We start from the raw sequence: 14,254 nt of genomic DNA on the forward strand, positions 1-14,254 counted from the left end.
ACCCAATCAGGATGCTATCATCAAGGATCCAGTTACATAATGACAGCGTTGATTGCACCTGAAGCCAAAATACCAGCATCGCTGTTAATCTAGAGCCAAAAATATCACAATTGGTTAATAGTGACCGGTCGCAAGCTACTACACCTGAAAATAGGTGCATGTTCTTCTTTTTTTGCTATCGAAAGATATAATGCGATGGTCTCATACACACGAACTACACTGCGAATATTGTCATCACCTGCAATAAGATGTACCTACCCTGTTCATTTGTGTCACACGTAATTCCCGACCTCAACAATGCAGTGCAGGTTTCTCGCAGCTGCCTCTTTTAGGTTTCTTGTGCATCTCATATACCTTATGCTGCGTAGAGCCGAGGATTGTCACTGCAGCAATAAACTTTTTAATCAAATAAGTCACTCCACGCTTTGATTTGAAGTCTCCTGCAGCTGACGGAGGGAATCGTTGTTCGAAACACCCGAGCGTCGCGCGTGAGCTCGTGAGCTCGCGCGCTGAGCTCCGTGCTCTTTTTGCGAGTGCACCGGCATGTCACCTTGCTAGATTCAGATGTTTATCGTCACGCGCCGAAGACAATTGCTCGTGAGTTTAGCATTGCTGCGAAGGCACCAGCTCAAGTTTTCAGCGAGTTGTTAGCTTTGCCGTGGACCAGACCACCGCACTGGACCTGAGGTCGGACTGAGCGCAGCGGGGGATGCATCTGACCGCAGAACAAATAAGACATCACCCGTGGACCAGGCCACCGCACTGGACCTGAGGCTCGGTTGAGCGCAGCGGAGGGATATATCTGACCGCAGAACAAATAAGACATCACCCGTGGACCAGACCACCGCGCTGGACCTGAGACTCGGTTGAGCGCAGCGGAGGGATATATCTGACCGCAGAACAAATAAGACATCACCCGTGGACCAGACCACCGCACTGGACCTGAGGCTCGGTTGAGCGCAGCGGAGGGATATATCTGACCGCAGAACAAATAAGACATCACCGTGGACCAGACCACCGCACTGGACCTGAGGCTCGTTGAGCGCAGCGGAGGGATATATCTGACCGCAGAAACAAATAAGACATCACCCGTGGACCAGACCACGCACTGGACCTGAGGCTCGTTGAGCGCAGCGGAGGGATACATCTGACCGCAGAACAATAAGACATCACCCGCTGGACCAGACCACCGCACTGGACCTGAGGCTCGGTTGAGCGCAGCGGAGGGATATATCTGACCGCAGAACAAATAAGACATCACCCGTGGACCAGGCCACCGCACTGGACCTGAGGCTCTGTTGAGCGCAGCGGAGGGATATATCTGACCGCAGAACAAATAAGACATCACCGTAACGCCGACAACGGGAGCGTTGTCGCCCGGTGCTGTCGGAGAGGGAGGCCCACTATCTGCGGAATGCAAATTATTCGGGACGGCGTGCAACAAGACTCATTGACTTGCTCAAGCACTAGAAGACATGGCGGGCTTCCCAGTTCGGCCGATGCGTGCGTGTCGCGCCCGTCTGCGCCTTGCGGCGAGTTATGACACGGGACGCGGCATTCATGGGGAGTCGGCGGTGACGGTGTTTGACCTGGGACGCGCTGCAACGGGGAGCGATTTAAGTGGACGAGGTCCAGCACAGGAACCTGCTATTAAATTGCAACCATATTCTGAAACGCTAAGATATGCCGAGGTCGTCTAAGCGTGGATATTGAGATTGCTGTATGTGCAAGCAAAGTTCAAGAGGGGGCGATTTTGCTCCCCTCGAGTTTGCCGCTGTTTTTTTTCCGAAACGGCTTGAAGCAGGTTATGGACATTTTTGCAGTTTTCCTAAGCATTTTTCGTATGCACTATGTCGAAATTTAAGGCGTATGGCGTGCGTAAGGACGGTTTAAAGGCTCAGTTTTGGGATGACTTCCAGCGAAATTTGGTGATCATGCTAATGTGGTTTTCGCCATGGGATTGTACACGCTGCCGTGCGTTTACAGGAGTTATTGTTGTTTCCGATGAATCAAACAGCTGCACCACGGGTGTCGCCATTTGAGTAACTCAAGGCATGACAGGAGTGGTGCTGAAGCTCGAAAAAGGATATCGATTCAGTGTGAAGAGTGTTGGGGGTCGTCAAAGAAGGCATAGTTATAAGGAATGCTTACCGTTATAAGGAATACCGGCGTTTTTGGCAGTTACCAGAGTAACACTAGATTGACAAATATTCTTCCATCGTGTAGCGTAATTCGATGCGAGCAAATATTTGAAAAAGGCCAGGTGGTTGACCTATACAGAAATTATGGCGATCCGATGAGCACAGGTTCACAATACAATTACCCAGGAAAGGGAGTAATATAACGTTTGTGCATGCGTCGTTTTTGGTACTGACCAGAATGACAAGAAAGGGCATTTTCATGCATTTTCATACACTTTCATCCATAAAGGATTGCATCCCGCGAGCTCAGGTTTTAAAAACGGACATGTGGTTGGAACCCAGCAGGATTCAGCTTTGGGTTCGACATCAACAGGGCCGGACGTGTCCAAAGGTTATCAAGCATTTCAACTTCAGGAGCGCTTTCAGGGTTTGGGGCGAAATTTTCCTGTGCACAACGCTCATTAGTTCCATGCGCAGCACATAAATTTTAGAGGTGACGCACCTTTGCACTCAAGAAGCAAGCGTGGGGTACCCCACCTTTCACACTGCCAAGGCATAAGGGATACCGCATCAAGACCTCGCCGGCAATTGACACTCGGTGGACACTCTCGGGGACACATTACCAGTACACTGCACACCCGAGCTATATTACGGATTCTGCAATGAATGATTGACCATTATATGAATTCTGCATGCGTATAACTCTGCTGAATATTTGAATTCAACACTTCATGTAAAGCACACCTTTACGATATTCACAGTGATGCTGACCATGCACAGTAGGCCTTGTGCCGTGCGCATGTGCGCGTGATGTGCACTCCGTCATTTCCGCGTCTGAAAACCGGATCAGGTACAAGGCAGAGACACCGCGCTAGCATGTTTTTCTTATTGTTCTGCGAGGTCCCGACGCTGGAGCGGAGCCGGCCATTACAGACAAACATCCTCAGAAAACAGCTATTCTTAGAAAACAGTCTAGAATTGGGCAGGCATGCGAGCAATAAAGGGGTTGGTGTGGCCTTGTGAAAACAGCCTAAGACTGGCGAAACGGCCACACATTTTACACATATACATTTCATGTACTACATTTACAGGTACGCGGACACAAACCTACACAAATGCCACGAACAAGAATCTCCCTGAAAACGTCCAGATGCGTGCTATAGTAGCAATCAAAGATCGCCAAATTTTCGTGTTTTTCGCCGCTGTATGCGAGAGGAATGCACGCCCCTTTAACTTTCCAGTAATTGTATTTTACAACTACGGCGTTGCATAACAAGGGGCACCTTCGAAAACCTCACTGCCCCCCCCCCCCCCAAAGTTTACAGCTGTAAATCAACGGAGAAAGTGTATGTTTTCTGGTGACAACAGTGCTCGGGTGACCGGTTGAATGCGATGGTGTCAGGGGGTGATGGCGGGAGAGGCGGAGGGCAGGGGGCGGGGCAGCCTGGCCCCGTGATGTCTCAAAAGCAAAGAGATCTAGGAACATCACATTCACAGGGTGAGCATGGTTTATATGAGCTCACTCGTATTAAATTTCAAATTTGTTTGGTCGCGATCTTCGGGTCAAATCAGGCTAAGCAAGGTTCGACTAAAAATCGTTGTTCCATCTGCCCTCAGACCTCCCCATAAAACCAGCCTTAACACACGCTCGGGTAGGGGGTCAAATTGACCCCCCTGAATTTTTTTCCAGAATGGCTTCCGAACGGCGCGGCGTAGCAGCGCCAAATTTTGCATAGCTGTAGACAACTGAATAGCAGATTGTTTGACATGAGCATTCAGATGTACCTTGTAAGGTCGCCGACCTATGGCAGGTCAAAGTCAGACCATGATTTCAGCGAAGGTAATTTCTAGGGAATCGTTCAATCTTACACAACGGAGTGTTGACGAAGCCATACATCTCTGAGATCTTTTCTCAGGCACCACAAATATTGAATGAGTAAATTACGCTGACCTAAGGTCAGGTATGAGGGTCAGACCAAGGTAAAAACCAACCCGATTTATTACTTTTGGGCTTGCTGTATGGGATAGTTTCTGGTGCTCATTCCGAACTTATTGACAGCAGGAACGGCATTATGCATCTTCCATTGACTTCTTAGAGGTCAGAACCGGTCATTGACCTGAGATGACCCGGATCGATATTTTGTTTTCGGAACATACTGCCTGGCGTAATCTTTGTCGCTTATTCAAATGCAAAACTCAGAGCAGTCTTGTATGATTTTGGTCACCATGAACTTGAAAAGGTCGAACAAGGTCCCTGACCTCAAATGGTCTTGTAACTTTTTGCTTACAATCAGTTGCCTAGGTTCTGGGGCACTTTGGAGACCAACCTGGAATTTGGCCTTGTTTGACCTTATTTGACCTGAAGGTCATGGCCTAGGAAGCTCAAACTCTGACCCAAGTGATTTCAAGTACAGGTCAACACACCCTGTAAATTTAGTATCTCTGGCTTTCTTAGTTCCCGAGATCTCACGGGGGTGTCAAATTGACCCTTCCCCACCCGAGCGAAGGGCATCTTGCCGGTCACCCGGGTGCGTGTTAACTTAGATTTATTTTATGACGAAAAGTTAACTGATGTTTGTATCAGGTCGTAATTTTGCGTAGAGAAGGTAATATATTGGTATGGTGACATCATTTGACATCACGAAGGTAGAAATGAACAAGAAGTTTGCTAAAATTTTGAGGCTTCAATTTATGATCGGCGCCAAGTTCTAATCAAAGGGAAGACAGCTTACTTCTCAAAACGAAAGGTTGGTCGAGATCATTTGCATTAGTAATCTACCTGACCTCAATGAAATTAAAATATGAAGTTCATTGATGGCGTTATGATTCACGACTTCTAATCAGCGTCAAAGTCCTCCTCATGCAACATGTTTTCCAATTATAGAGCGGTTTGGTCATAATCTCGACGTGAGCTTCATGCCTGGTCCAAGGTTAAATGAGCTACCCGTAATACTAAATCAGTTACCCTGTGGTCTTAGAAAGCATTTCGGAGTTACCTGATTTCGCCTGACACTCAGATGTCGCATCATATTGAACGATTCCTTGCGAATTTGTTTCCATGCCAACCATGACTTGACTTTGACCTCAGATAGGTTAGTGAACTTACAAGGTACGTCTAATTTTGCGTACGAAAATATCGGCTATTAAATTGCTTTCAGCATGCACAGAACTTATTCGGCGAAGTAATTTGACCCCCACTCCTACCCGAGCGCGTATTATTAGATTCGAAGTCTAGGCGAATGGTGAATTTAAGCCGCTGAAATCTCGAAATCTAGACGGCATGTTTTGCTATTCCAGAGGCTAAGGTGACTGGTAGAGCATTAAGAGTCATTTTGAATGCACTTAATCTCGCAAATGACGCTGTCGGTGTACTCAGAAAAAATGGAGTATAATGGAATTGCGGAATAACACGCATGTCTTTGGTTTAAAAGCTGCTTTTGGGAATCAAAAATATCGGAACGCACTGTCCGGTGTCTTCATTCCGGCATAGGCATCATCGCTGAATAACAGCACACGAGCTGAAAGCTGTGACGGTGACACCAACCGACCACAGCCTGCCAAACGTCAAGCTGGTGGGTCTAGGAATCATTTGCAGCTTTCAACACGTGCTCGCCTCACGGTAAATCAACGTCAGACGGCTAACATTTTAGGCCATGTGTGATGGCGGTCTTGAGGGCCCAGCTCACGTGCCTAGCCTGATGCGCCGAGTATGTGCCTCAGCACAGCGTGCATATGCGATGGATAAGCGTTGTTCAGCCAAATGGCCCGCCATATACACCGCATGCAGGGTAAATTGATGGCTGTCAATCGGACACGAGGGCTCAATGTCATTCCTCCTCAGCCTTCACAAAGGTTGCATCGAGGTCAGCTCAATAAAAACACACTCTAACGTTCGTCTGTCTTGCACGGCCATCTACCAATGCTGTACTCGCTTGAACACCACAATGCGCTGCTACTTACTGTTTTATTCGATGTACGCCGTGGCACCCGCTGAATACGCTCTTCCAGCGTGCGTCCTCTAATCCCAGTTTGTCCTAGCGTTAAACATTAGCTTCGCTGAAAGGTCAGCCGGCAAATCGCTTACCCTCCCCTGACAACTCAAGTCTATCGGCATTCCTATTCACATGCAAGCGATCGCGAGAGCGTGCGATCGTAGACGCGCACAGGAAAATGTCTGATGCATGAGCGACACTTCCGTCATGTCTCGCGTCGCTGGTTCTCGCCGTGTCGCGCTCTCTGCGTGGGGTACAGCTCTACCGTGGTGGTCAGTCGACGGCGCGCGTGGTCCGCCTGCCTTCTCTGTCGCAGTCATGTGCTACCATCTGACAATTTCCAGCGTAGTGCGGTTTGGTGATCTTGCTAGCGGCCGGCCCACCGCGCTTTTGATGCAGTCAGGCACGGGATCAGTGTTCGATGAATGCAGGCCAGAGGCTATTGTAGTGAGGCGCCAGTGATCTTTTCCCTGATATTGACGAGCATCCTGCGTGGAAGATGTTTGGATCAGAGTTCCTACCAAGCAAAATTGTTACGAAGTCCGTGGCGTCACCAACCCAATAGAGTTAGCCCAGTTCAACGGACGACCTTTACAGGAAGACTTTAATGTGCCACAGAGTCCAGCAGCACTGACGTCACTGTCTCAGCCTGGCAGGCCCAATCATCAGTGAGCCGACGATAGCGAGCCACGTCAGAGTCCAGCAGCACTGACGTCACTGTCTCAGCCTGGCAAGCCCAATCATCAGTGAGCCGACGATAGCGAGCCACGTCAGAGTCCAGCAGCACTGACGTCACTGTCTCAGCTTGGCAAGCCCAATCATCAGTGAGCCGACGATAGCGAGCCACGTCAGAGTCCAGCAGCACTGACGTCACTGTCTCAGTCTGGCAAGCCCAATCATCAGTGAGCCGACGATAGCGAGCCACCTCAGCGCGGTGTTTGGCCGCGACTCCACGTCCCTGCCGTATTCGCCCAGGTGGCACTGACCAGGGTGTCCGCAATAGACGTGATTTGTTTTCGCCAGCGTTTTTGCACCTCTTTCCGTTTCCCAACCTGCCATTCACTCGCTGCATTCATTCATTTCCAACCGATTTCACCTGTCATTTGAGGGTCCAGCAGGCCCTTTCCGTCCCGTGCTTCACGGGAGCCACCACGCATCCCAAAACCCACAAGCCCTCACGAGGCAGCCAACACCAGTCAGAGAGCGCCTGCGCGCCGGAGAAGCGAGCGGCGGTCGGCGCACGCTCCCGCGGCGGCATCGCACGGCGGTCAGGGTCTGGTCTGTGGTCCGCTGCGTGACGCTCGGCCGCCCGGGCCATCCGACCATTGACATGGCCGACCGGCTGGCGCCGAGCTGTCGAGACCGGCGGCGCTCGGCGAGCGTGGCCGCCGTTTTTGCGTCGGTCGGCGGAGGTCGCCGGCCGCCGGGGGCGCCCGCAGCTGACGGACGTCGCCTGCAACACGGCCGTGGCGCTGGCGGTTCCGCGGGACTGGTTTGGGTCTCGTCTCCTGCCTCGCGGCCTTGCCAATCGGCCAGACCGCCGTGTTGGAGATGTCATTGGCACACAAGCGAACGTTTTCTGGTTGATTGGTTGCTGAGCGTCGGGTACAACACCAAATCCGTTCCACTCACTTAGCTCGCTGTTTCCAATGCAGCCGGAGGAGTTTCTGACGTTTTCGTGAGTCCGTAAAGGCGTCTGAGGCTTCTGTTGATGTCACGTGTACGACAGACACACAGCTGTCGTGTCTTCTGCTGCCTCAGACACACAGCTGTCGTGTCTTCTCCCAGCCGCGAGCATGGGCCGTTTCCGGCCAGGCTGTGCTCCGCGTGGACACCCGGCCGGCCGTCTGTGCTCATGCGCTACCCGAGTGCTTTTTGCGACGCGGCGAGGCCGGACCGACGGCGCCTGGTTGTGGCAGGCACACAAGACACGAGTCACAGCACATCCCCGGCGAGCTATCGCGTAAGCTGCCGCGTGACGGGATTGACAGCGCGCTGTGACAGGCGGCCGGAGTACTACAGGACCCGGTGCAGCGGGGAATCTGACGAACTCGGACTGTAAATCGGCCTGCCGCCGCCGCGGCACTCAACAAGTTTTATGTTGGCCTAGGCTTTTGTGTGCCGCCCGGCCAAACGACCGTATCAAAAGGATGCCGCGCGGCCGACCGGCTGTACCATAATAGTCGACGAGCGTCCCCGCTGGGTCTGCATGCGGCGACATCACGTAATCCACGACCCATCTGTTGAGTGCAAGCATTGATGGCACTGTTTAGATGCATCTTCGGATGGCCTGCACGCCGTGCAACACCTCGTGTGCACAGCGGCTCATGCGACGCCAAACGCGTCCGCTGATGATCACCGATGGGCAGTCAAGCATGCGGAAAGGTCCCAGAATGGCGGTGGTTTGATGGTGACCGCGGGAAAAACAGCGTATGGGACAACCTATTGTATGAAGAAGACCGCATGAAAATGACCGTACATAAATCCTGTAAGCAAAATAGCGCACGGGATAAATGTCGTCATTAACATACAGCTGTGGACGAAGATCACTGCACAAGATTGTAACGAAACTCCCCCTCTCCATTAAGAAAATTGTAGTTGCGTCTTTGGTCAGGGATAAGGATGGTATTGCAAAGAATTATAAGCGATCGGTCTTATGCGAACACGGTAGGCTGAAAATTGCACATGGTTAAGGTCGTCAGTGATAAATGTAGTCATTACATGACGAAAGATGGCGTCATAACATGGGGCAAAGGCTACAGGAAAGGAGATAGGAAAGGTACTATCTTTACGGAGCGGCACCAAAATGGTGGAAGTCCTCAGATTTCAGAAAAGAAAAGGCAGGCACTGGATGCTGTTGCAAGCTCAGTTGCAGAACCCCTAAATCTTCCTTCCTTTCATTCAACCTATCATCCAGTGGCCGAAACCTGAGAGGCATCTTTGGCCTGATCCTGAGAATCTCAGTAAACTATCGTGTCGCCAGGAATTGCCGTCCAGACAGCTCAGTTGGTCAGTGCACATGACCTTCGATTCATCTACCCGTGGCGGGATGGGTTCGAGCCGCTTTATGTGTTTGCTATTCGCTCCTGATAGGGATGGCTTAGGGCCTGCGGCGGCGGCCGCGACAAAGGTCAGGTGACGTCAGAAGGCAGCACCAGCGCTGCCCAGCCGGGTGGCGTGCCGTTGCTTTCGCTCAAATACTCGCTTTGCCCCGGAATCTCGTGATCGGATGATGAATGGGGGCTGACACGACCAGCTTTGCTTAGCGCGGACGCTGACCCCAGAAGTTCATCCAGTCAAGATGCTTAGACTGAATATGTAAAAATGTCATCGATCTTAGGCTACGGACCACAGTCTGGGTCGCGGACCATGAACCAGTTTCTGGGCGTGCAAGCGACTATCCAGTGCTTCCTAGTTTGAGTTGGGGAACTGGGGCTTCCAAACTTGCGCTCATCCCAAAATTTCTGGCGAGGTTCCGCCGCTGGGGGAACATCTCCCGAGTGGAGGTGTCCGGCCTGAAGTCGTGAGCTGGACGCTTGCGGAAAATAATCTACGCATTATTGTGCTGTATGGCAGGGGTGGACGTCATTTTACCACGCGCCAGAAATAATAGCGCATCCGAAATTCCACAACTTTACAACATATGTTTGCAAATATGGTACTGTAATAAACCTGGCTTGGGCCTATAGGAGCCGTTCCATTGTTTACACCACCGATACGATGACCGCAAGGAACCAACAACATAATGGCAGCTCTGCAGCGTCATGGTCATTACACTGCAGCAGCTACGATAGAAATGCCAAAAACGTGCGAGCAGTGTATCTCGCATATTCAAGCATGCTGGTAGGATTCAAAGAAACGCAAGAATATGGCCGACAAAGATAGACCGTTACCTAAAAATGAAGCACAATAGGGCATCTTGACACTAACGCACAGCTTCCAAAGTCTGTCACGCAACAGTGGACCTGTTTTATTTCTTACATGTTTGGATACTGGCACTGCTGTTCAACAAAGCTAGATAATTCATTTGACTTACTTCCAAGCCGTCTGCGTAGCATCGCTCTCCGCCAGCTGAACTCATGTGGCGTGTGCTGATGTCGCTTCTGACACATCATTTCTCGCAAGTGTGGTGTTGACGTGAATTTAACCCACGGTCGGGGTCTGAGACAACCGTGCCCGGTCGAGCGCCTGCGATAACCGCCCGCGCTCGGGGACCTGGGACCACCGTCCCCGGTCGGGAGTCTGAGACAGCCGCACCCGGTCGGGGAGAACTTCACTCCCTGGGATTCGCAGCTTCCAGACGTCGTATGAGAGAAAAACAAATATACTGTTGTGAAGGTCTGGTCAAATTATGAAGAATGCGCTCCAGATTTATGACCTTAGGTCAAACTTGGAGTAACCAGAGGTCACGAAAGCCCAAAAATAATTGTTCTGATAGGTGAAGTTAAAACACATTTTAACACGTCAAGGCGGATGTTGAGAGCACAGACGTAAGCGTTGAGGCTGTGGGGAGTCCATTCCGATTACCTCTATTCCATCACAAGGGTCAGGTCAGATCAGGTCACCGTTGAAAGTTGATCCACCAGTAGGCCACAAGGACGACCATCTTTTGTTTTCTTTCTCGATGTGCTTCTGACTACATTTATTTTATTACGTGCATCTGTGAGACAAAAGCATTGCACACAGGGTAATCGTTTCAGGCTGATCTAAAGGTCAGTTGAGGTCAGCTTAGGTCACATCTATAATCCATCCAAACAGGAAAATTGAAGCGCCAACCGGGTTTAAGTAACCAACACATTGTTTTTCTGTGGTCACAAATGGTGCATTAAATATCTACAGGTACTCAAGATCGCGTAGCTGTTGCATACACATATTATCCATAGTCCATTCAACATTTGGCATCGTCGGGAACTGAGAACAGGCACATTGGTACATGAAATTACGCGTTGTCAGCTTCACAAAGACGGTATGGAGGTGATTACATGCGTCCCTCTCGTTCATCTAGCCTGTCCTACACTGATAACAGAGATCATTGACTTTGGAAGACTTGATATGACATTGCATGTCCTCACGTGTCCTAACGTCACCTTATTGTACATTATTATAATATCGTGGCATGTTTTCAATTGAGTATTCGAGCTCTACACCCAGAATTGCCTAACAAAGCAGCCCTTCTTGAGCTCAACATGTGTTTTGTAGAAGGCACCGTCAGAGGTAGGTCATAACCTGGGAAGAGCCCATGTGCTCAGCAGGAATGTGATGGTTGTGCATGTGAGTTAATAGGTAGCCTTTTCCTCACATAAAAGCACCAAAGCTTTGCGTAAATACCTCCAAATTTGTTTAATTTACGAAAAATAGCAAACAATCACCTGATCTCAAGTCACTAAGTTCGCCTGTTTTGAAAAATCTGACATTAAAAGACTGTAGGTGCTGTCATGATCTACTGTCATGGCAAGGTTGAGCAATGGCAAATAATCCGCAAAAAAGGTAGGCGTGGGGAAAGCTTTCGTAGGTTGGTCTCTTTGACTCGACCTATGTCACTAACATCAAAACTTCAAATTGCACGGAGGATGCCAAATAGATAGATAAAAAGGTTATGCAAGTTTGGTGTTGCTGCGAGCGTTCTTTTTTAGATGTGTTTGAAAAACCTTGGGAGGAAGTCAAGTCACCCCGCCCCTGGTCGGGCGCGAAAAAGCGCATTCTGAGTGTTGCTGACATGCTTTACGCTTCGGTGTCCGCTTCAGACACCTACGGCCTCTTATATTTGGAGCCTTGCCACTATTTTGTGGCTGGTCAGTGGGACTACATAACATGGTGGACATCCAGTGTCGGGAGCCCCCTTTACCACAGTTTTTTTCTGGCACTGTGGGTAGCCATTCACTCCGTTGCGCCAGCTTCTTATGCAGCATCGGGCATGAGCTAAGCGATTCTTTTTCAACCAGTTATTGTTCCTCGGACCATTGGACACCGGGGTTGCCATACGCGTGGTGGATTGCAATGAACCAACTGTATTCTGAGCTTTTTGTTCGCTCTGGCCTTCTCATCGTCATAGTCCTGTTGGCCTGAGCTAGACAGCGCGCTTTGTCTGGATTCTCCCACAGCTTCGGCATAGACACCCTGGCTGAGCTGTTCCCATGCCGTGTATTTGTCAACCGTTCAGGCGAGTGTCAAAAGCTGCCTGCCGTCACCGTCCGTTTTCACCGACGCATTCAGCCACGATATTTGTTTGTGTTCTAGTAAGCCACGCACACCAAGCCCACCTGTGAGAAACCACCACAGCATGACTAGGAACATGAACGTGATCGGATCGCATCTGAAGTGCTGCTGTGGTCCAATTCTGTTTTGGTGCCATTTTATGTGGTCTCCCCACGAAATAGTCAGATCTGCCCAAAAGTTACTGTGGTTACTCTGGTAAAAGACTGCTAGCCGAAGTTATGCAACTTTAAGATGGTTTCTTACACAATGATACAACTGAATAAAGGACTAGGACTGTTTCATTGGCCCTGGATCAGGTACGAAAGTCAAATCAAAGTCGAGGCCAGACCGCTCTATTATTAGAAAACGTTCTTCATTGCTTAGTTGTTGTCGCCTATTGAATTCTTTGGTCACAGATACGTCTGCAAAATCTTATGTAGAATTCATGAAGGTCAGGGGAGGTCACTAAGCTAAAATGACCCAGATCAATCTTTTGGTCTGAGGTACATGTCATGCCATTTACCGTGGTCCTGGACGCTAAAGTAACATTCAAATATCAAAACAATCAAGATGGTTTGTGGTCATCTTCACGTTCTGCACGGGGGCAACGAGGCTACTCATGCGCCTGCTCCGTAAGGCGTTGATAATTATTTTTGCTCACCCAGATTTTACTTGCACCTGTGCTCCAATTGCTCGGTAGATGAGTCATCACTAGACGCGGTTATCACGAACTTTCCAGATCATGTCCAACACACTGATGTCTGTCCTGCACAGGCACTGCAGAGACCATCACCTGCCCACTTCCATATTCAACGTAAAACTGAATAGAACAGCAGAAAAATAGTATGCACCACTATCACCGAATGAGCACTTGATATGCTCCTACATGATCTAGCTCCCGACGACTGGAGCGCTGTCCTGACGCCTTCCTCACCTGATGAACAGTTAGACGCGTTCCCTTTCATCGTGAACCGCTGCTTGCCCCACAGCGAGAAGTCCAGATTCACAATCCAACCGATCTCCTTGTTTCGGACGCGATTAGGAGTTCATACCACAACGCGGCGTCTTACGTCACACCGATGCGATGTACAGGCAGCTGAATCGTCGGGAGTGCCCAGCCAGCCTATGCGACCGCCGCGAACACATCGAATGGCACAGGGAGGGCTGAGCCCCGGAAGCGAGCACCACGTTATCCGTAGCATCGTTGGTGGCATGGGACCATCGTCAGCAGAGGCACCAGATGAGTTGGTAGGCCAGGTCAAGGAATAAGTCGCTTACATCATGGGAAGATCTCCGACAATGTATTGACAACGTCTCCGGTGGGAATACAAGACTGTCGTGTTACGAGTGGGTGTCGGTTCCTCGCCTACGAATCTGCTACCGAAATATGAAAAAAATGAAATAAAATGCGCTATGATATTAATGAACAGCAGCGGCGCTTGTGGTCGCAATGGCATGACTGCATATTGCCAGGGAAAGCCTATTAGTTCTTATGCCAGTGTTACTGAACATCTTCAACGGTGGTTTTGCCTTTGGAATACTGCCATGAAAATGAAACATATTAATTGTGGGGATGACTGCTAGATCTGGCCACATAGGAAATTTGAAAGCAATCTCGCACATGCATAGTGGTGGCCATGCTAAAAGGGAAGCTTGTGTGCGAGAAGCTATGCCACCTTATGCATCGCGTGCCCTGCCAGCGCAAAAAAAGAGAAATTGGTGTGCGAGGAGCTTAGGACGTAGATAAGACAGTAGTATTAGCCTTATTTTTCGGAAAACCAGGAGAATGGACTTCTGCTTTTGAAATGACGTCTACTTTTGTCTCGATAAAGGCATGTTGCTGGAACATCAACCTAACCAAATCTCCATTCTCCTAGTTTTTCCAAGGAATAAGGCTAATACTACTGTCTTATCTATGTGAATAAT

At 49.8% G+C, this 14,254-nt stretch overlaps 1 protein-coding gene across 1 annotated transcript in view; it reads right to left on the minus strand.

Annotated features, from left to right (window-relative positions):
• Window positions 1-267, minus strand: part of LOC119100549 (DNA (cytosine-5)-methyltransferase 1-like) — a 12,860-nt gene extending 12,593 nt beyond the window's left edge. Inside the window, exon 1 of the mRNA XM_037223633.1 lies at window positions 259-267. Coding sequence (XP_037079528.1) covers window positions 259-267 — 9 coding nt within the window. The remainder of the gene's footprint in view (window positions 1-258) is intronic.
• Window positions 268-14,254: the final 13,987 nt, after the last annotated feature.

The sequence above is a fragment of the Pollicipes pollicipes genome, unplaced genomic scaffold (assembly GCF_011947565.3).
Source record: "Pollicipes pollicipes isolate AB1234 unplaced genomic scaffold, Ppol_2.1 Scaffold_4881;HRSCAF=5763_pilon_pilon_pilon, whole genome shotgun sequence".
NCBI classification, from domain to species: Eukaryota; Metazoa; Arthropoda; class Thecostraca; order Pollicipedomorpha; family Pollicipedidae; genus Pollicipes; species Pollicipes pollicipes.